Source organism: Nylanderia fulva, unplaced genomic scaffold (genome assembly GCF_048542155.1).
Source record: "Nylanderia fulva isolate GAGA-0341 unplaced genomic scaffold, ASM4854215v1 Scaffold19, whole genome shotgun sequence".
NCBI classification, from domain to species: domain Eukaryota; kingdom Metazoa; phylum Arthropoda; class Insecta; order Hymenoptera; family Formicidae; genus Nylanderia; species Nylanderia fulva.
Genome location: NW_028190161.1, coordinates 2,905,966 through 2,922,256, shown reverse-complemented (window position 1 = coordinate 2,922,256; position 16,291 = coordinate 2,905,966). Strand labels below are relative to the sequence as shown.

The following is a 16,291-nucleotide window of genomic DNA, read 5'->3' as shown; positions in this document are numbered from 1 at the left end:
CCAATCGCTGCATGCTTGAATGTGCGCCGCGAGGCAATATATTATGCGCATTCACTGCGGAGTCTGTGCAAATGCATGACGGCAACAAGCGATAAAGTTGCGACTGCGCATTATCGGAAAACAGCTCTCTAGCTCATTTTCGCTACGTGAAAATTCATCGTGAGGCAGTCATAGTGACACGGTCCAGTATGGACAATACGAGCGAGATTTTGCTACTCTCTTCTCAGAAATGATGGCAACATAGGAGCGATAGATCATCTTTGATTTTTATCGAATTTTTTTTTCAAAATAAATGAAATGAGTAAGCAAATACAAAAACTCATACATTTTTGACAAATGTTTATTTTAATTTGCATCTGTTCCATTGACAGCAATTTTAAATCAAATGTCTGACCATATATTATCTTTTATCACTGCGAGATTTAAAAAATTCAACCTTTAATCTTCTAGATCCAATTATTTTCTCTCGAAAAGAAAATTTGATTCTTCTGAAAAATATATTTCTAACAGAGACAAATACATACATTTCCATCTATGTCGATTTTGTAAAAATAAATCTGATGCTCCATTTAGCGAAATTAAAATACGATACGCTAAGCCACTTTGAAATCAGCGAGTTCAGCATACACATTAGTAATAATTCATACAAACTGCAGCTGAGATTTCAGCACAGTATAACTGTATTCTATAAGCGCCTCGTTTCTCTGAGCGAAGGGGACTTTTGCCACAAGGCGGTTGGCAATTCTGGCTCGTCTGTTTCTACTTGGCCTACTCTCCGTATTCTGTACGGGTTTTCGCAATCACCGGATCGCGCGTAAAAACTCGCGTTCGCGATCGATTAGGCTCGGCAAGGCGGCTAATGAACCTGGATGCAAGGCGCTACAGTCGGCAGCAGTCCATGACGGCATCTCGCAATCGTGATCAGCGTGATTGACCTCGAGGCGTCATAGAAAATTGGAGTAATTGTCATCGAAGCGGATGGATCGTGTCGAGTGTCAGTTACCTGAAAAATGTCACGGTGCAATCCACGAGAACGTCATCGTGTGCGACTGAATGCGATATTGTTGTGGAACAATCGGCGAAAGACACAGGAGATCCAACATACTCCTTCGACTTGAGAACTCGTGTGCAAGTAAAATCGATATACAACGAGCGCGAATGTTTGCGCGAGCATTCCTTCTGTCAATCAAAGTGAGTGAGACATCTGAACTTTTGCCGATGCGGATATTTACGAGTAAATGTGGTTTCTCCTCTCGCGGTTGAGGCAACTAGTTTTAATTTCGTAGTCTGTCGTTCGGAGAACAATCCGGACTGGATTTCAATATTTCATGATCATTAAATCAAACTTCATGGTCATTAAATCTAATATTGTTCCTTTTGTGGATTTATCAACTGGATTAATAATTGTCAATTCTACCAACTCTTGAATGAAATATCGAATGTGTATTGAAAAGTTTCATCAAATATGTTTTCGAAAAAATTGTTATGATCATGTGATTGTTGCAATTATCTATCATAGCGTATTGTGAACCAGTAGTTAAAAGTTATTCTACAAAAAAATCTATTTAAATGCGCGAAACACATTAAGAATCATTAACCTCGGGAACATCTGCATGTTGCAAAACAGGTATTGCATTAAATAACATAACATTATAAATATTATATATACATGATACAAACATACTTTGAAATCTGCATTGTGATAATAAAACTTTATGTAACATGAATATTTTATACAATTGCTATATACCATAAAATAAAATAATTTTTTATTTTAGTTGAATTCATTAGCTTAATTAATCTCATTATTGCTTAATCATTTAGTTTCTGTCAACTGTCAAAGAAAGAACTTGTGTATTTATGAAATGTTAATTTTAATTTTGTTACAAGTTCAATTATATGTAATACAATTTGAATCTATGACAAATGTCAAAATGCATATCCGTAAATGTGATAGATATATCGACAGTTGGATGGCTTCGTCTAATCACGTTAGTAGCACGCGGTTGTTGTTTCCACTTCACTTTGTTATGCTGAGGTCGAAGATTGCACTGATTTCTAATTTATTCAGTTCATCAATTTTCTTTGGAACTAAAATAAAAACCATGCTACTATTATTAAAATGAATTATTATTTGCATATCAACAAACATATTACACTGATGCAATAATAAGCTATACCATAATTGCAATGAAATATAACTGCCTTTATGTGTTAATTTTTTGAAACGATGTTTAAATCAAATAATTACTTTTAATCTAATATCGAGACAGATGTTGCATATTTTATTTCAGAATTTTTAAATTGTTTCTAATTTTATTTTATCGGATTCTCAATGCTATAACGTATTCAAAAACAATGTTCATTAGATCGGAAAATAATCAGAATTTATGCGAAAATGAAAAGAATAGATCCATATATTATTTTATAATAATTATTAATGTCCAAAATTATTTTTTGTTCGCAAAAATTTCATATAACTCTACTGTTTAAATCGACATATAATATTGAGTTTTTAATTTTAATTTTTCTGCAACTCGCGTATCGTTTAATGTCGCATTTTTAATGAAAAATAATAAAAATTTATTTACGTATGATATGTTTTAATTAAAACCATAATTCTTTTACTTCTATAACATAAAGTTTAATTTGGATAAATATATAAAACAATGTTATACAAAATAATTATTCATAAATAGATTATAGATGTTTTATAAGTGGAATAAGTAATATGATTTTGATATATATAACTTTATTTTAAAAACTCGTTTTTTAGTTATCTTTTATGCTTTTATGATAACGCATGTCTGTCCATTTCTTGCAAAATATAAATCAATATTTAATATTACTTTTAAAATTACCATTTAATATTTCCGACTATTAAATATCAAGGATCACTGTAATTTTTAAATATCTCTCGTTCTTTATAATTATATCCTACTACTACTAACAATAAGTATCATAAAAATGGAACGCATCGCATATGTAAAATTAATATAAAATATCTTAATATGAATGTAATTTTTTTTCTACAGAAACAATAATAATACCAACTCAAGAGAAGCATACATTATACACATTCCTCCAAAAAGTTTTGTCAATTTTAGTACCAATTAAAATACACGTTTTGTCTTCATCATGGACGATGATATGGATGATAAAGACGACACGAAGCGGTAAAGGCACAGAAAAATTCTTATACAATTTGTTAATGCTTATTCTTGTATAAATAAATATTTATCTTTTAGCAAATCACGCAATCTCAGCGAAAAGAAACGCAGGGATCAATTTAACATGCTAGTGAACGAACTCGGTAGCATGATTAGTGCCAATACACGTAAAATGGACAAATCTACAGTTCTGAAATCGACAATTCTATTTTTAAAGAATCACAATGGTAGGCATAAGATTTTTACAACATTTCATTTATCTCCTTCAATATTTTCATAATTAAAACTATTTGAAGTTTTATATTAATATATACTATTTTTCTCCATATGTAAAGTTCGAGATTAATATTTATATATGGAACTTAGTAATCTCAAACCAAGAGATACAGTTCCGAAGAATTAATTTTTCGCGCTTGGGCTCTATTGGCCGATTTAAAAATTCATGTATTATTATTATCAATAATATTAAGAGCCGACATACATTTTTTATCTGATTTTATATTAATATTCAATGTGTTTTAATAATGCAGCATTTATCATGTGGATAAACTTTTCAACGTGTGTTTCAATTGATAGTAAATTATATATGTAACTATTTCAGAGATAGCAGTTAAATCCAGAGTTCATGAGATCCAAGAAGATTGGAAACCGTCTTTTCTCTCTAACGAAGAATTCACTCATCTTATATTGGAGGTAAAACTGTCTATAATCATTTATAAATCTAAAAGAAAATCTTATAGTGTATGTAGATATTTACATATAAACTTTTATACGAATGTAGGCATTGGACGGATTTATAATTATCTTCTCCTCGAATGGACGTATTTATTATGTTTCTGAAAGTGTTACATCTCTGCTTGGATATCTTCCGAACGAGTTAGAGAACACGACTATTTATAATATAACATATCAAGAAGACCAGCCACACTTGTATAATGTCTTGTTGAATCCTGGAAGTACGCGAGATAGACGAACTGTGAAAAAAGGTACTATATTTACGATTAATGGAGAGCTAAAAATTTATGCAATTTTTATTACACACAATTTTTTGTATTGTGACAGAGGACCAAATATCTTTCACGTGTCACATTAAAAGAGGCGGACTCAATTTTCAGGAAGATTCTGTCTACGAACTTGTACAATTTATCGGATATTTTCGTAAGTAAAAAATCTTAAAAATTATTAATCTGCAGCACATACTTTTTCAATTGTATATTATATATTTTTAATACCAACGTTTTTTATGAGATAATTCGATATTTAAAGTCAAGTATAATTTTATATTATATTATATAGGGTCTGTTAAGGATAACGATGTCGACAATTTACTGCCGAATCAAAAATATAGTAACACCAACGCATCAGACAACAAGTATTGTTCTTGTATAAAATATATATAAAAATAAAATCGCATTGCGGAGCGTAAATTCACGTTTAATTTCGCAGATTAGTATTCGTGGGCACAGGACGTCTTCAGACTCCTCAACTTATCCGGGAATTATCTGTAACAGACAACACGAAGTCAGAATTTACATCTCGCCATAGTCTGGAATGGAAATTTCTCTTTTTAGATCACAGAGCGCCGCCCATTATCGGATACTTACCTTTTGAAGTGTTAGGCACTTCCGGTTACGATTATTATCACGTGGACGATTTAGACAATGTTGTTACGTGCCATGAATCACGTGAGTATATAAATGAAAAAAGAACGAAAGCACATGCAACGCAAATTGTTAATTGCTTTAATAATTTTTAGTGATGCAGAAAGGCGAGGGAACATCTTGCTATTATCGATTCCTCACGAAAGGTCAGCAATGGATTTGGTTGCAGACCAGATTTTATATCACGTATAATCAGTGGAACTCGAAACCTGAATTTATCGTGTGCACACATTACGTGGTCAGTTATGTCGACGTAATGAAGGAATTACGCGCTGAATTGGAGGGTTACGATAAAACGGAAAATCAGGACGTTTTAATACCTGTAAAACAAGTAAGATTATAGACGCGATATAATACGCACGATCGTAGAATTTTATAATTATTGCAATATTAATTATATGATACAAAACAAATACGTATATGTATAAAAATGACAGAAAACTGAAACATTTATAGAATACATTTTTGCGAATTTGTATTTTATATTCATATTTGAGAAATGATTTACATTCTTACATATGTGCATAGGTCACAACATCTTGTCAAACACCATTGACGCAATGGTCGAACAAATCATCAAAGACATTAAAGTCGATGTCAATCGCTTCCAATCTCCGACATTGCGGTGATTCCAACACATCTTCGATATCCGTTTCGTTACGAAGTTCTCCACATTCACAAATAACGCACGGATCACACTCGAATGCAGCTTCTGCAAGCAGTTCCATAGTTTCAAAGCCGATTACGTCGATGGACAGTAGGCAACAGCAACAACAACAACAACAACAACAAACGCAGCAGCTGGATGTTAATCAATCATGCCCTAATTTTATGGATCCACAATATGCAACTGTTAATTTACAGCCAGTTGTCACAGCGGGATTTGCGACGCCTGCTGCTCCTATTCTTTCAACGATGCCTACCCACGAGGTAAAGAATTCAATAGCTAATTAATAGCTTATTAATACAAATCACCTGTCATGGTCATAAAATACACAAGTTTCCATTATAATCGCATTTAAAATGCAATTTTCATGCGCAATGCGTGTGTCACATTTAAATTATACTATCGCATTTTCATTAATTTTTTATAAACGAGAAAACTTTTTCTGTACATGCACAGGTTTTTAACATCTATTTAATTTTAATGTAATAGAATTTCATGAATAAATCTAACGATTACGCATGCGATGTGTACTGATAACATTTTACGTACTTGTGCGAATAGTTGATTAAAATAGCAGGATTTTTATTAGTTCCAAGTTTCTATCGATTTTGTAATCTCTCTATCCTGAATATATTTCAGATGTTACATCAACAGGGCATAGTGATGACTCCTGCACAGAATCAAATACAAGACGAATTACAAAGAAAACACGAAGAGCTACAACAGCTGATTGTTCACCAGCAGGAGGAACTAAGAAGAGTTTCGGAACAATTGTTTATAGCCCGATATGGGATTCTCACGCCGTTATTAAATGTTCGTATATTTTTTAAATAAAAAATGTTATATCTTTTTTACATATTATTTTTTAAATATAAAAATATATTTAATAGTATCTTATGTAGAGTTAGACACTCTATCTATATAGTGGATTCTCAGATTTTGTTTGTTTATAGAAAGGCATTAAAAATCACCAATCGATATTTGTGTTTCAGGCGAGTATATCATACAATCCGTCGAATTCATGTCAACAAGCGAATCGATGCAACACCAACAATACTAATGTCCAATTGCCTACATCTAGTAGCGTAGGTGTTAATGTACTTCCCATACCTATCACCGTGCCTATAGTGCCTACGGAATTATTTTCGCATTCCTTACAAGTGAGTCCATCGTCGAATTCAACGCATGGCAATGTAGGTGCTATAATTCAAACTCAACAGCAGCAACAGCATTCACAATTGCAACACCAACAGCAGCAGCAGCAGCCACAACAGGGACCACCTCAACAGGAAAATAATCCCGATCTCGTGTCTTTCCAAATTTGCCCGCAACAAGCCGAAATGATCTACGGTAACATAGATGCGTCCTCGAATCAGCAATAGACATCATCGCAAAATTAAATTCTGTGACACTCTAATTGTATTCATCAGATGGACAAGAAACGTCTTCGAACTGATCGACAATTATCTGACAATTAAATTCTTCTAACTCTGCTGTATTTATTTATCCCAGTGAAGGAATTATCAGATAATATCTCTATTATCTGATAATGTTGCAATTGTTCTTTTATTTACAGAAAAATGCATTTTCAGAACGTGTATATGTGTGTATGTGTGTATGTCACGAATGTAAAATTATTCTAAAAAATTATTATATAACTGTGTTTGTGATATATCGCATGCACAGATATTGCATAAATTGTAATATAACATATTGTAATATAACATTGACGTTTTAGCATAACGTGCAATTTTTAATATATAGATGTATTTATGTTCAATTTCTCTGATAAACCACTGCATGAAATATGGATTAATGGAACGCGAGATCTAATCGGTATATCTTTTAAATTATAAAACTACAATATAAAGAAACTTTGTATGTGCCAAACTTATGAGAATTTAAACATTGTAAAATGATCTACAAATGAGATAAAAATACTAATTTTTACTAATTATACTTTTATAATTCTGATAACTTTTCAAGACTTATAATCGTATCAATCTTCTTCATTTAATTGACGGTTCTAAAATTTCATTCATCTGCCATAAAGAAAATACAATTTATATCTCTGTAATATGAAGAATATTTTGAAAACGGAAAGATATATATTGTAGCTAAGAAAAAGTGCGGCAAAACATTTAAAAGTTATTACGCTATTGTATATGTGTATATTGTATAAAAATTAATTTAATTTAAATTCTTAATTAATTTAATTTAAGTAATTTTCTCGAGGATTGTTCAATTATTTCGGTAAAATGTAAAGAGTTTACCATAATAAATCAAAAAGCTCTGATCAAAAAAGAGCACATTGCATAAATGCATATTTATTGAATTTATTTGTTCGACAAATGACGATAAACATAACATTTGGAAAAAAGGGACCAAACTCCATATTTTTTTCCGGAACAGGGTATATTTACAGATTTTGTATATATGATGATAAAAAAAGTAATATATAAAAAGTAATATATATTTTGTTGTATGTATAATATGTATATGTATAATATTATCACTTTCATACATATCTAATGTATTGTAAACAAATATATGTTAGATTGTTATAACATTTCATAATTGTTGCTCGATAAAAAAAATATGTGATGAAAATAAACCAGAAAACATTCCAACGAGGAATTCGCAGGAAACCGCGATCTCGTGAAACGCGTTCAAATTGATGTGATAATGTTCTTCAAATAATTGTATAATATATATGTAATACAACAATTGATATAGATTGGCATAAAAGTGATTATTAACAAACTAGAAAAAGATAATTGATAATTTTATGTTATATGTGAGAACATGAATTAAGACGTGTATATGTATAAAGGTATACATTTTTAAGTATATAATGTACATTTTCAAATAAGTATTTTCTGCAAAAATCTAAACTATGTTTATAAATTTTACGTTTCCTAATATCTAATTATCTCTTTTTCTGTTTTTCTGTCTGTAATTTGCTACTTTTAATAAAAAACAAGAGACAAACTAATACATATTTATTATAATGTTTATTTAATATACTAAAATTAAAAAATAGTAAGAAGGTTCTTACATTATTTCCTTTACAAAAATTATTTTGAGAAAATTAATCATTAAATTATAAGAATGATGATCCTTTTCCTAAAAATTATAACAATATCATAATAATAAAAATCTCGGAGATGAATAATATAAATCAAAATTTTAATGTAAAAATAATAATTTTCACGTTATTCAAAATTTTTATTTAATAAACATCATAATTTATTCACAACATCTCTTTACATACGATAATATTTCAATGATGTAAGTATAAAAAAATTATAATATATTATATAGAATGCATTAACAGAATAACGTACATTGAATAAAACTAATGTTGCAATTTTCTTAAAGCATCCATTAAAATTTGTACTTCTTGATTCACATTATCTACAAGAGCTTCTACTTGTTGTTTACTGTCGAGAATGCTGATACTCTGTGTATAAGCATCGTATCTGACCCCGAATTTTCTCGGTATAGTTTGAGCAAATTTTCTAAAATAAACAAAATTAAACGTAAAGATTTCCTCTTTGGCTATCATTTATCAACGATTTCATTCGTATTTACTTCATGTTATCGTGCAACGTCAATTATTATGCTTTCGGCTTGCGACAGAGGCATTGCATATAGTACACACAATATAAAGAAAACAAATACTATTTGTAGCGAGTGATAAGACAATTCGATCAACGCATTTGTTATGCATTTATTATTCCCGTACTTACGTCATCTTTTCTTTTGCGTCTTCAAAATCTTCGGCAACATAATATACGGGTTGATATTCCGTTATCGGATATTTTTGCAATGCAGTCTTCGGCGGGTCAAAAGGTCGAAGTTCTGGTTTGTCGCTCAAACAATATTCCAATTCTCCAAAAGATGAAAGTAAACCGGCGCCGAACGCCTTTAATTCACCATTTTGCCGGCACAATCCATATTCGACCGTAAACCAGAAACACTGCAAGAACAAGTTATGAGCATTATTTTTATAAAAATAAATTTTGATATACTATTTATCTTTTTTTATTTTTATTGTTATAAATAAGTATTTTGCTACCGATAAATATTGACAAAATTAAAATACTGGATTAGTGCTAGAAATCAATTTTCTCACTTTTATATTGTTTTCATGAAAAAATTTAAAATTAATAGGATATGTATACAGAGATGTTTGTCGTGTTATTATATTATACGCACAAGTTATAAACAGAAAATTAATAAATAATTAATAAATAAAATTAATAAATAAATATAATAAATGCTGTTTTGAAATATAATACTATCTTATCAATATAAATAAAAATATCATGATCTACCGTCGCGAGTTTCTCTATGTAATCATCTGGAGCACCAAGCGAGGCCAGACCAATAACTTGGGAGAATTGAGCAAAAGATGGATCGGCAAGAAGTGGCACGTGACCTAAAATCTCGTGGCATACGTCCGGTTCCGGCGTGTAGAGTGGTTTACTGCTGTGCCGTATGTATTGCGTACTATGAAAAACTCTGAAAGCCAATCCAGCGAGAAAATCGCGTGAAGACAATAATCCTGCCACTGGACGAAGTGTGAAACCGGTAGAATCTAAAATATCGATGAAAAGATTGAAGAAAAATTTTAATCGCTAAAATAAAATTGTGCGTATAGGACTAATTAATCAGCAACTTTTGTTTTTCTTATGATGCAAATAGAGAGAAAAAAAAGATCATTCTGAACTAATCAAATAATAAAAATTCACGCAAAAACTGGCATTGATGTTATTTTTTTTCAATGTATATAGAAAAATATAGAATAAAGAATATTACCTTTCAAGAAGTTAGATATATCTTCGAGTTGGGGTATATTGTCTTCTCGGTAACCACAATTCTCGATGAGCAGTGGGAAAACGTGATTATGCTCTCTACAAGCATATTTTGGATAAAGTTTAGTCAAGTTTTTGAAAACTACGCCCCACGTAGCTATTTCTTCGAGTGTGTACTCTACTTTTGGAATCGGTTGTCCACTAAAATATTGCATAATATATTTTATTTTTAATTAATAAGATACATATTTAAATATTCTTGATTAATAATATATATAAATATATTTTTTTTGTAAAAATGTCTACGTTGTTTTTTTTAATCTTATTTTTTATATCGTGGTTACACACTTACTGTTTGTAATTATAAGCAATGTCAGCGAAATATTTTCTTCTTTTTCTGTATACAGGATCTGTGAAACCGGGATGATCGCTATCGAGCTCAGAACCATATGACAAAATCTGATTAGCGAATTTGTCAAGATCGCGCATTCTTCTCGGAAACCACGGTACTGTGTTCATATTGTCTTTGTGATTTCTAAGAATGCATTTAAAATTTATGTTTGATTTTATTGTCAAAAACAACAATACAAATAATTAAATATGCATAATACGAATGATGAAAATTTAGTTTAATAAATTAAATAATTATAAAATAAGTTAATTAATAAGAAAATTGTGCGTGCCTAATACATTATAGTAATCAAAACATAATTTACATTTCAAAGAAGGAAATAGGGAACTATATAGAACATAGAATAAACAAATACGATATTTTTCTGTCATATCAGTGAATTCGAAACTTATCAAATTATATATCACTTATTTCACAAAAGCAAAATAAAACAAATTAAAGCAATATGATTAATTTTAAGATATTAAGAGCATCAAATAATTATGATCATATAATTACTACTCAAACATAAGAATTATAAAACTCAAAAAAATTATAAGGAAGTTCGATATAGAAAATTATAAGAATTAATAGTTGTTATAAAACTCAAAAAAAATAAATAGATATATTACTGTTTATAAAGAATTACACTTTTTGAAAAATATATAATAATTAAAATATTTAAATAAATCTCCTACCTAAAAATAAAGATCTCCTACCTCGAAATGATCGAAAAGTAACCGCATTGATCACGTAAAGATTCAATTGCAGAGGCAATATTACCACCCGGTGCACATTCCACCATAAATTCATAACTGTTTGGTTGTCGAAGAGAACTTCTGGATTCGATGTGCAAAAGATTCACTTTGTGTTTCTGAAATGATGTCCTATTTGCACATCTTTTCTACTATTTAACAATTTAACTAATATGAAATTTCATCTCACTTACAGCAAACAGTTGGAGATATCTTCCCAACGATCCAACTTCATCTTCTTCTGTAGGAGAAAAAATTAGGCAGGTACTTTTAGCTGAATCTCTGCCTTCTTTGATATAATTCCCGCCATGGATAAGTTTTGGCTAACAAAATTTAATTAAAAATAATTATAATGCATTAAACAAAATAATAATTGCTTAAAAAATTTCTTCTCTTTGCAGAAATATTCTAATAAATCTCACAATCAGTAGATTACTATTTAAATATCTTAAAATTTTTTAATATATTTTGGTAAATATAAAAATATTAATTAAAAATAAATAACTCAAAGGAAAAAAAATTTTATTAACACTATTATATTGCTAACATATTAATTAATAAATATTTTTATGAAAATATAAATAAATATGAATAAATAATAATTTTACTCCGTGCGCTAATAAAACATTTAATTAAATTTTAAATTAATAATTTATTTATTCCTTTTATTAATATCACACAAACATACCGATAATTCTGTGTAATTTATCATTGTATAATTAAATATTTCTACGTTCTTATGGTTCAAATATTTTCGCGTATCACAACTGTAAGGTAAACTGACACGTTAAAACTATACGATCAAGAAGTCTTTCAAATCCATATATAAGACTGTAAGAACTCCCCTCTTACTTGAGACGTGACCCGATTGAACGACTTAAAAATCCCGATATGTTGTAATTGTTTCCGCGTACAAACTTTTTTTCATTTACTTTATGCATGAGCAAAGATATGATTATATATGCGTAGCGAATAAAACAGACGATTAAATGTTTTTGTGCAAAAAAAAACGAAACTTTATGTGCTGCAATCCGTGAATGATTTTGCATCATTTTAATGGCGAAGATCAATTCTTTAAATTTAAAGGGAAATCATAAAATGTAATATAAACTCTTTTCGTTTGATTAAATTATTGTTTATAAACACATCTAGTATGCAAGAAACGACTTTCTTTCATCATGTCTGTCATCTATACAAACATTGATAAATGTATGCTGAGCAAACTTAAATTGCTGTAAATTGTTATACATTATATTATTTTTTTGCATACGAATCATGCGTATTATTTTATTATGTACATACATATATGTGTATGCTTTAGAGAGAGGATAATAAGTATGCTTTCGAGAGAGGATAATAAGTATTGCATGTCATTTTTTATATGATGTATTATAATTAAAATTTCACAATGCAATTACAGCTCAAAACACGATCAGCCAATCTATAATAAAATTACAATTTAATGCGTAATATGTACATAAGACAGAGAGTTGTAAATATTATCATGTATATATAAAAGAAAATACGTTTATTAAAAAATGGTATAATCTATATCAATTCATATTTAAGTAGTATAACTATCTGAAAAACAATAGAGATCATATTATATTTATCAAAAAAAACTATAATAGCTTAAATTGAATTTAAAATTATAAATTATATTCTTAAAATATTATTGTAAAAACAACTGATTATGATTTGATTGCATTACATGATGTGCTAATCATAATATATTACATCAAACTTTGCATACGCAATATTTATCACCTTATCTTTGTAAGTGTAAGTGACATGCACATGTGTATATGTTATATGTGTGTGTAGTGTATTCATAATATCATTTATCTCACAATCTCATTTTATGTGTATATCTTACTTTTTCTATCCCTACAGGAAAAAATTTTATTTATAGAAGCGAAAAAAACAATTTCTAATAAGATAACAAAAATTGCTTAGTGAAAATTGCATGCAGATATAGCAATAATACGTTGTGTCATTTCGTTAATAATAATAATTTTATTGCCCTACCGTGTCCGGAGGTGAACTGCTAAGAAGTGAGTCATCTACTCCCTTTTCGATGTTCAACGTTTGATCATATTGTTGGCTTGTTTGCGCATACATTGTGATGTGCGAAAATACGAAAGTTCACGCAATCGATTGTGACTTTTGTTTCAAATGACTTAATTAACCTCTACTCGTCCAACGACGCGGAAGAACTGATGCTGACTGTTGTGAAGCTATCAGTTTTAACAGGTTACTTGAAGAAAGAACACTCTTGCATTGCGACAGAATAAAAACAAGTATTGCTATATACAGAGAAAGCTATTTACATGCGAACTAAGGTCGAAAGTTATCGAAAACTTAATATCGCAAGATAATGTAGTATTTTTTATAAAGTTTAGAGAGTCATACATCATGCGTAAGCGTCCTTATTAATGTGTAAGCAAATGTGGTAATTTCTTTATTCGTATTTTCTGTAAAAGATTTAAATATTGATATATTTAAATCTTTTACAGAAAAGTATATATATATATAAGATAACTTTGATATATCCTATCAATATCTTTGATTATAGAACTATTTCTATAATGAAAATCCTATATTCTATCTCTATTCTACGCTGATATGTTCTTGGTGTAAAAATAATCTGTAAACATACTATCTTAGGACCAGTCAAAATATTTCATTTTAATATTTAAATAGTACATTGTCTGCAGATTATTGTTACATCAAGAACATACCAACGTATAGGATCAATCAATGCATTAAAAATATATTAATTAATTATGCAACGCATAAAAATTAAATATTTAAATCTTTTACAGAAAATACGAACAAAGAAATAAAATTTTCTACAAGAATCTTTTGTGATTCAATATCTACGCTTTCATTAGACTCGCGCGAGACTCCATACCCCACACATCCATCACGCTGCGCGGCTCGCGCGAGACTGATTTTCGTGTAGGATAATGCGAGCGCGGGCTCGATGGTCACATGACTACTACTGGTCATGTGACCACTAGTCATGTGACCACTAGTCATGTGACCACTAGTCATGTGACCACTAGTCATGTGACCATCGTGCCCGCGTTCGCGATACCCCGCACGAGAATCAGTCTCGCGCGAGCCGCGCAGCGTAAAGGATATATGGGATGTATTAATCTGATGGAAAGGATAGAAAGAAAATTACTTTCATCATACAACTTGCAGAGCCGTGCAGCGTAGCGGATGCATACAGACGTGCGAATCTAATGAAAGCGCAGATATTTTAATCGAAAAATTCTTGTAGAAAATTATATTTTTTGTTTTCTGTTAAAAATTTATATATAGAATTTTTATGAATTACGTAATTAATAAATAGATTTCTATGCATGCATTGCAATAATAATTTTATACATGTGTTGCAACTTTTAAGGTTTTATTATCAAAGAATAATATAACTTCGCTTAAAAAACTAAACAAAATGAGAAAAAAATATATAAAGGGATACATCTATATACAAAATAGTTCTCAAACAATACAATAGAAATTCGGCAAATTAAAATTATGTACATAATAGAAATTCGGCGATTTAAAACTATGTACATAATAAAAATTCAGGAATTAAATTATGTACATAATAGTAATTCGGCAAATTAAAATTATGGTCATAGCATCAAACAACTGTCATTGCGAAGATTAACAATTTGACAGTTGTAAAATGAATAACAATAGAAAAAATATCAGAGTGCGCAAAGCGCGCGCTTGTGTTGTCTAGTCAGAATTAAATAATTCACGTGAAATTAATAGATAGTTAATAAATTGTAATTGTTCAATTTTCATAGTACAATAGAAAATCATTACAAAATAGATTAATTATAATCCACGTGACATATCTCACGATATTTCAATGGCATCTTGAATTGTTTGATCTAAATAATTTGCGTGAAATCATTAAAAAATAACAGGAATCTCTCTTATTTCTCTATTCAATGAAAGGCGAAAGAGAGATTCATTGACTCTCGAAACACATCTTTTTCTATTCCTTTACGCGTCCTTCTCTTTCGAAAACATCTCATGTTCTCCTCTATTCCTCGTCGCATAATTCTCGCGTTATCTTCAATCTTTACGCTCGACTGAGCACGGCTCGGAAACTCAAAATGCGTCCAAAACTCGATACCCACATAAAAACTGAGGCAAAAAAGTATATTTTTCGACGGCCTTCAATTGTTTCCGTGCCGCGTTTCTCTAAATAAGGTATAAACATGCTCGTCGTACATACCAATGTACATACCAGCTGTCATCGTGTTTCATATCGCGCATCACCTGCGGTGATTTATGTCTCTATTTATTCACACAACTTTTTCTTTCATACATTTTAGTCACGAATACTCACAATTGCACTCGACCATGTAATTTCGAACGTCTCTACAAAATCCATTCATTCAAGACGTGCTTCGTCAACGATTTCTGAATTATCGCAGTTTCTCGTATCATTTTTAAATATTAGAACAATGAATTCTAATGAATGTTGAATATTATATTTATTAAAAGAATTAATTAATTATGATGATTGTTTTGATTAGTATTATCTTATTTTGCGCCTTATATTGTGACTATATATGTAATTGTTAGATGTATTTATAATAGTATCAAATATATTTATAATAATTATTCAAGTTCTGAATTTTTGCCTTAGGTCGCGATGTTTTCGAAAAATAAAAAACAAAATAAAAAAGAGTTAGGCGGTGAAATCTCCGAGACAATAAATCTTACGAAGAAGTGTCGCAGGGTGAACTTGTAAATCTCGTCGATTTCTACCTGATTGCCCTTCGAACTTTTCGAGTG

At 30.0% G+C, this 16,291-nt stretch overlaps 2 protein-coding genes and 1 long non-coding RNA gene across 7 annotated transcripts; 1 reads left to right on the top strand and 2 right to left on the bottom strand.

The window, feature by feature from the left end:
• The first annotated feature begins 605 nt into the window (after positions 1 to 605).
• Positions 606 to 8,392, top strand: Clk (circadian locomoter output cycles kaput protein Clock). Its single transcript, XM_029309037.2, has 12 exons — positions 606 to 1,191; positions 3,036 to 3,176; positions 3,249 to 3,397; positions 3,772 to 3,863; positions 3,952 to 4,156; positions 4,233 to 4,328; positions 4,467 to 4,542; positions 4,617 to 4,855; positions 4,927 to 5,162; positions 5,360 to 5,761; positions 6,138 to 6,311; positions 6,491 to 8,392. The coding sequence occupies exons 2-12, from the start codon at positions 3,139 to 3,141 to the stop codon at positions 6,878 to 6,880; spliced, it is 2,097 nt and encodes a 698-aa protein (XP_029164870.1). The 5' UTR covers positions 606 to 1,191; positions 3,036 to 3,138; the 3' UTR covers positions 6,881 to 8,392.
• Positions 4,184 to 7,585, bottom strand: LOC114936053 (uncharacterized). Of its 3 annotated transcripts, none has more exons than XR_014924524.1 (3): positions 6,048 to 7,585; positions 5,348 to 5,806; positions 4,184 to 5,151 (listed from the first exon to the last, which is right to left on the bottom strand). It is a non-coding gene; the product is annotated as an uncharacterized LOC114936053 (long non-coding RNA). The 3 variants fall into 3 exon arrangements; XR_014924525.1 differs by having other exon boundaries at positions 5,348 to 5,543; XR_014924523.1 differs by lacking the exon at positions 6,048 to 7,585 and having other exon boundaries at positions 5,348 to 6,037.
• Hn (phenylalanine hydroxylase) lies at positions 7,795 to 13,826 on the bottom strand. 3 transcript variants are annotated; one of them, XM_085481740.1, is made up of 9 exons: positions 13,493 to 13,756; positions 11,659 to 11,787; positions 11,429 to 11,583; positions 10,671 to 10,853; positions 10,323 to 10,519; positions 9,839 to 10,101; positions 9,251 to 9,480; positions 8,846 to 9,019; positions 7,795 to 8,624 (listed from the first exon to the last, which is right to left on the bottom strand). In XM_085481740.1, exons 1-8 carry the CDS (start codon positions 13,583 to 13,585, stop codon positions 8,857 to 8,859), a joined length of 1,413 nt encoding a protein of 470 aa, XP_085337866.1. In that variant the 5' UTR covers positions 13,586 to 13,756; the 3' UTR covers positions 7,795 to 8,624; positions 8,846 to 8,856. The 3 variants fall into 3 exon arrangements, with proteins under 3 accessions (XP_085337866.1, XP_029164871.1, XP_029164873.1); XM_029309038.2 differs by lacking the exon at positions 7,795 to 8,624 and having other exon boundaries at positions 8,706 to 9,019; positions 13,493 to 13,826; XM_029309040.2 differs by lacking the exons at positions 7,795 to 8,624; positions 13,493 to 13,756 and adding an exon at positions 12,153 to 12,707 and having other exon boundaries at positions 8,706 to 9,019.
• Positions 13,827 to 16,291: the final 2,465 nt, after the last annotated feature.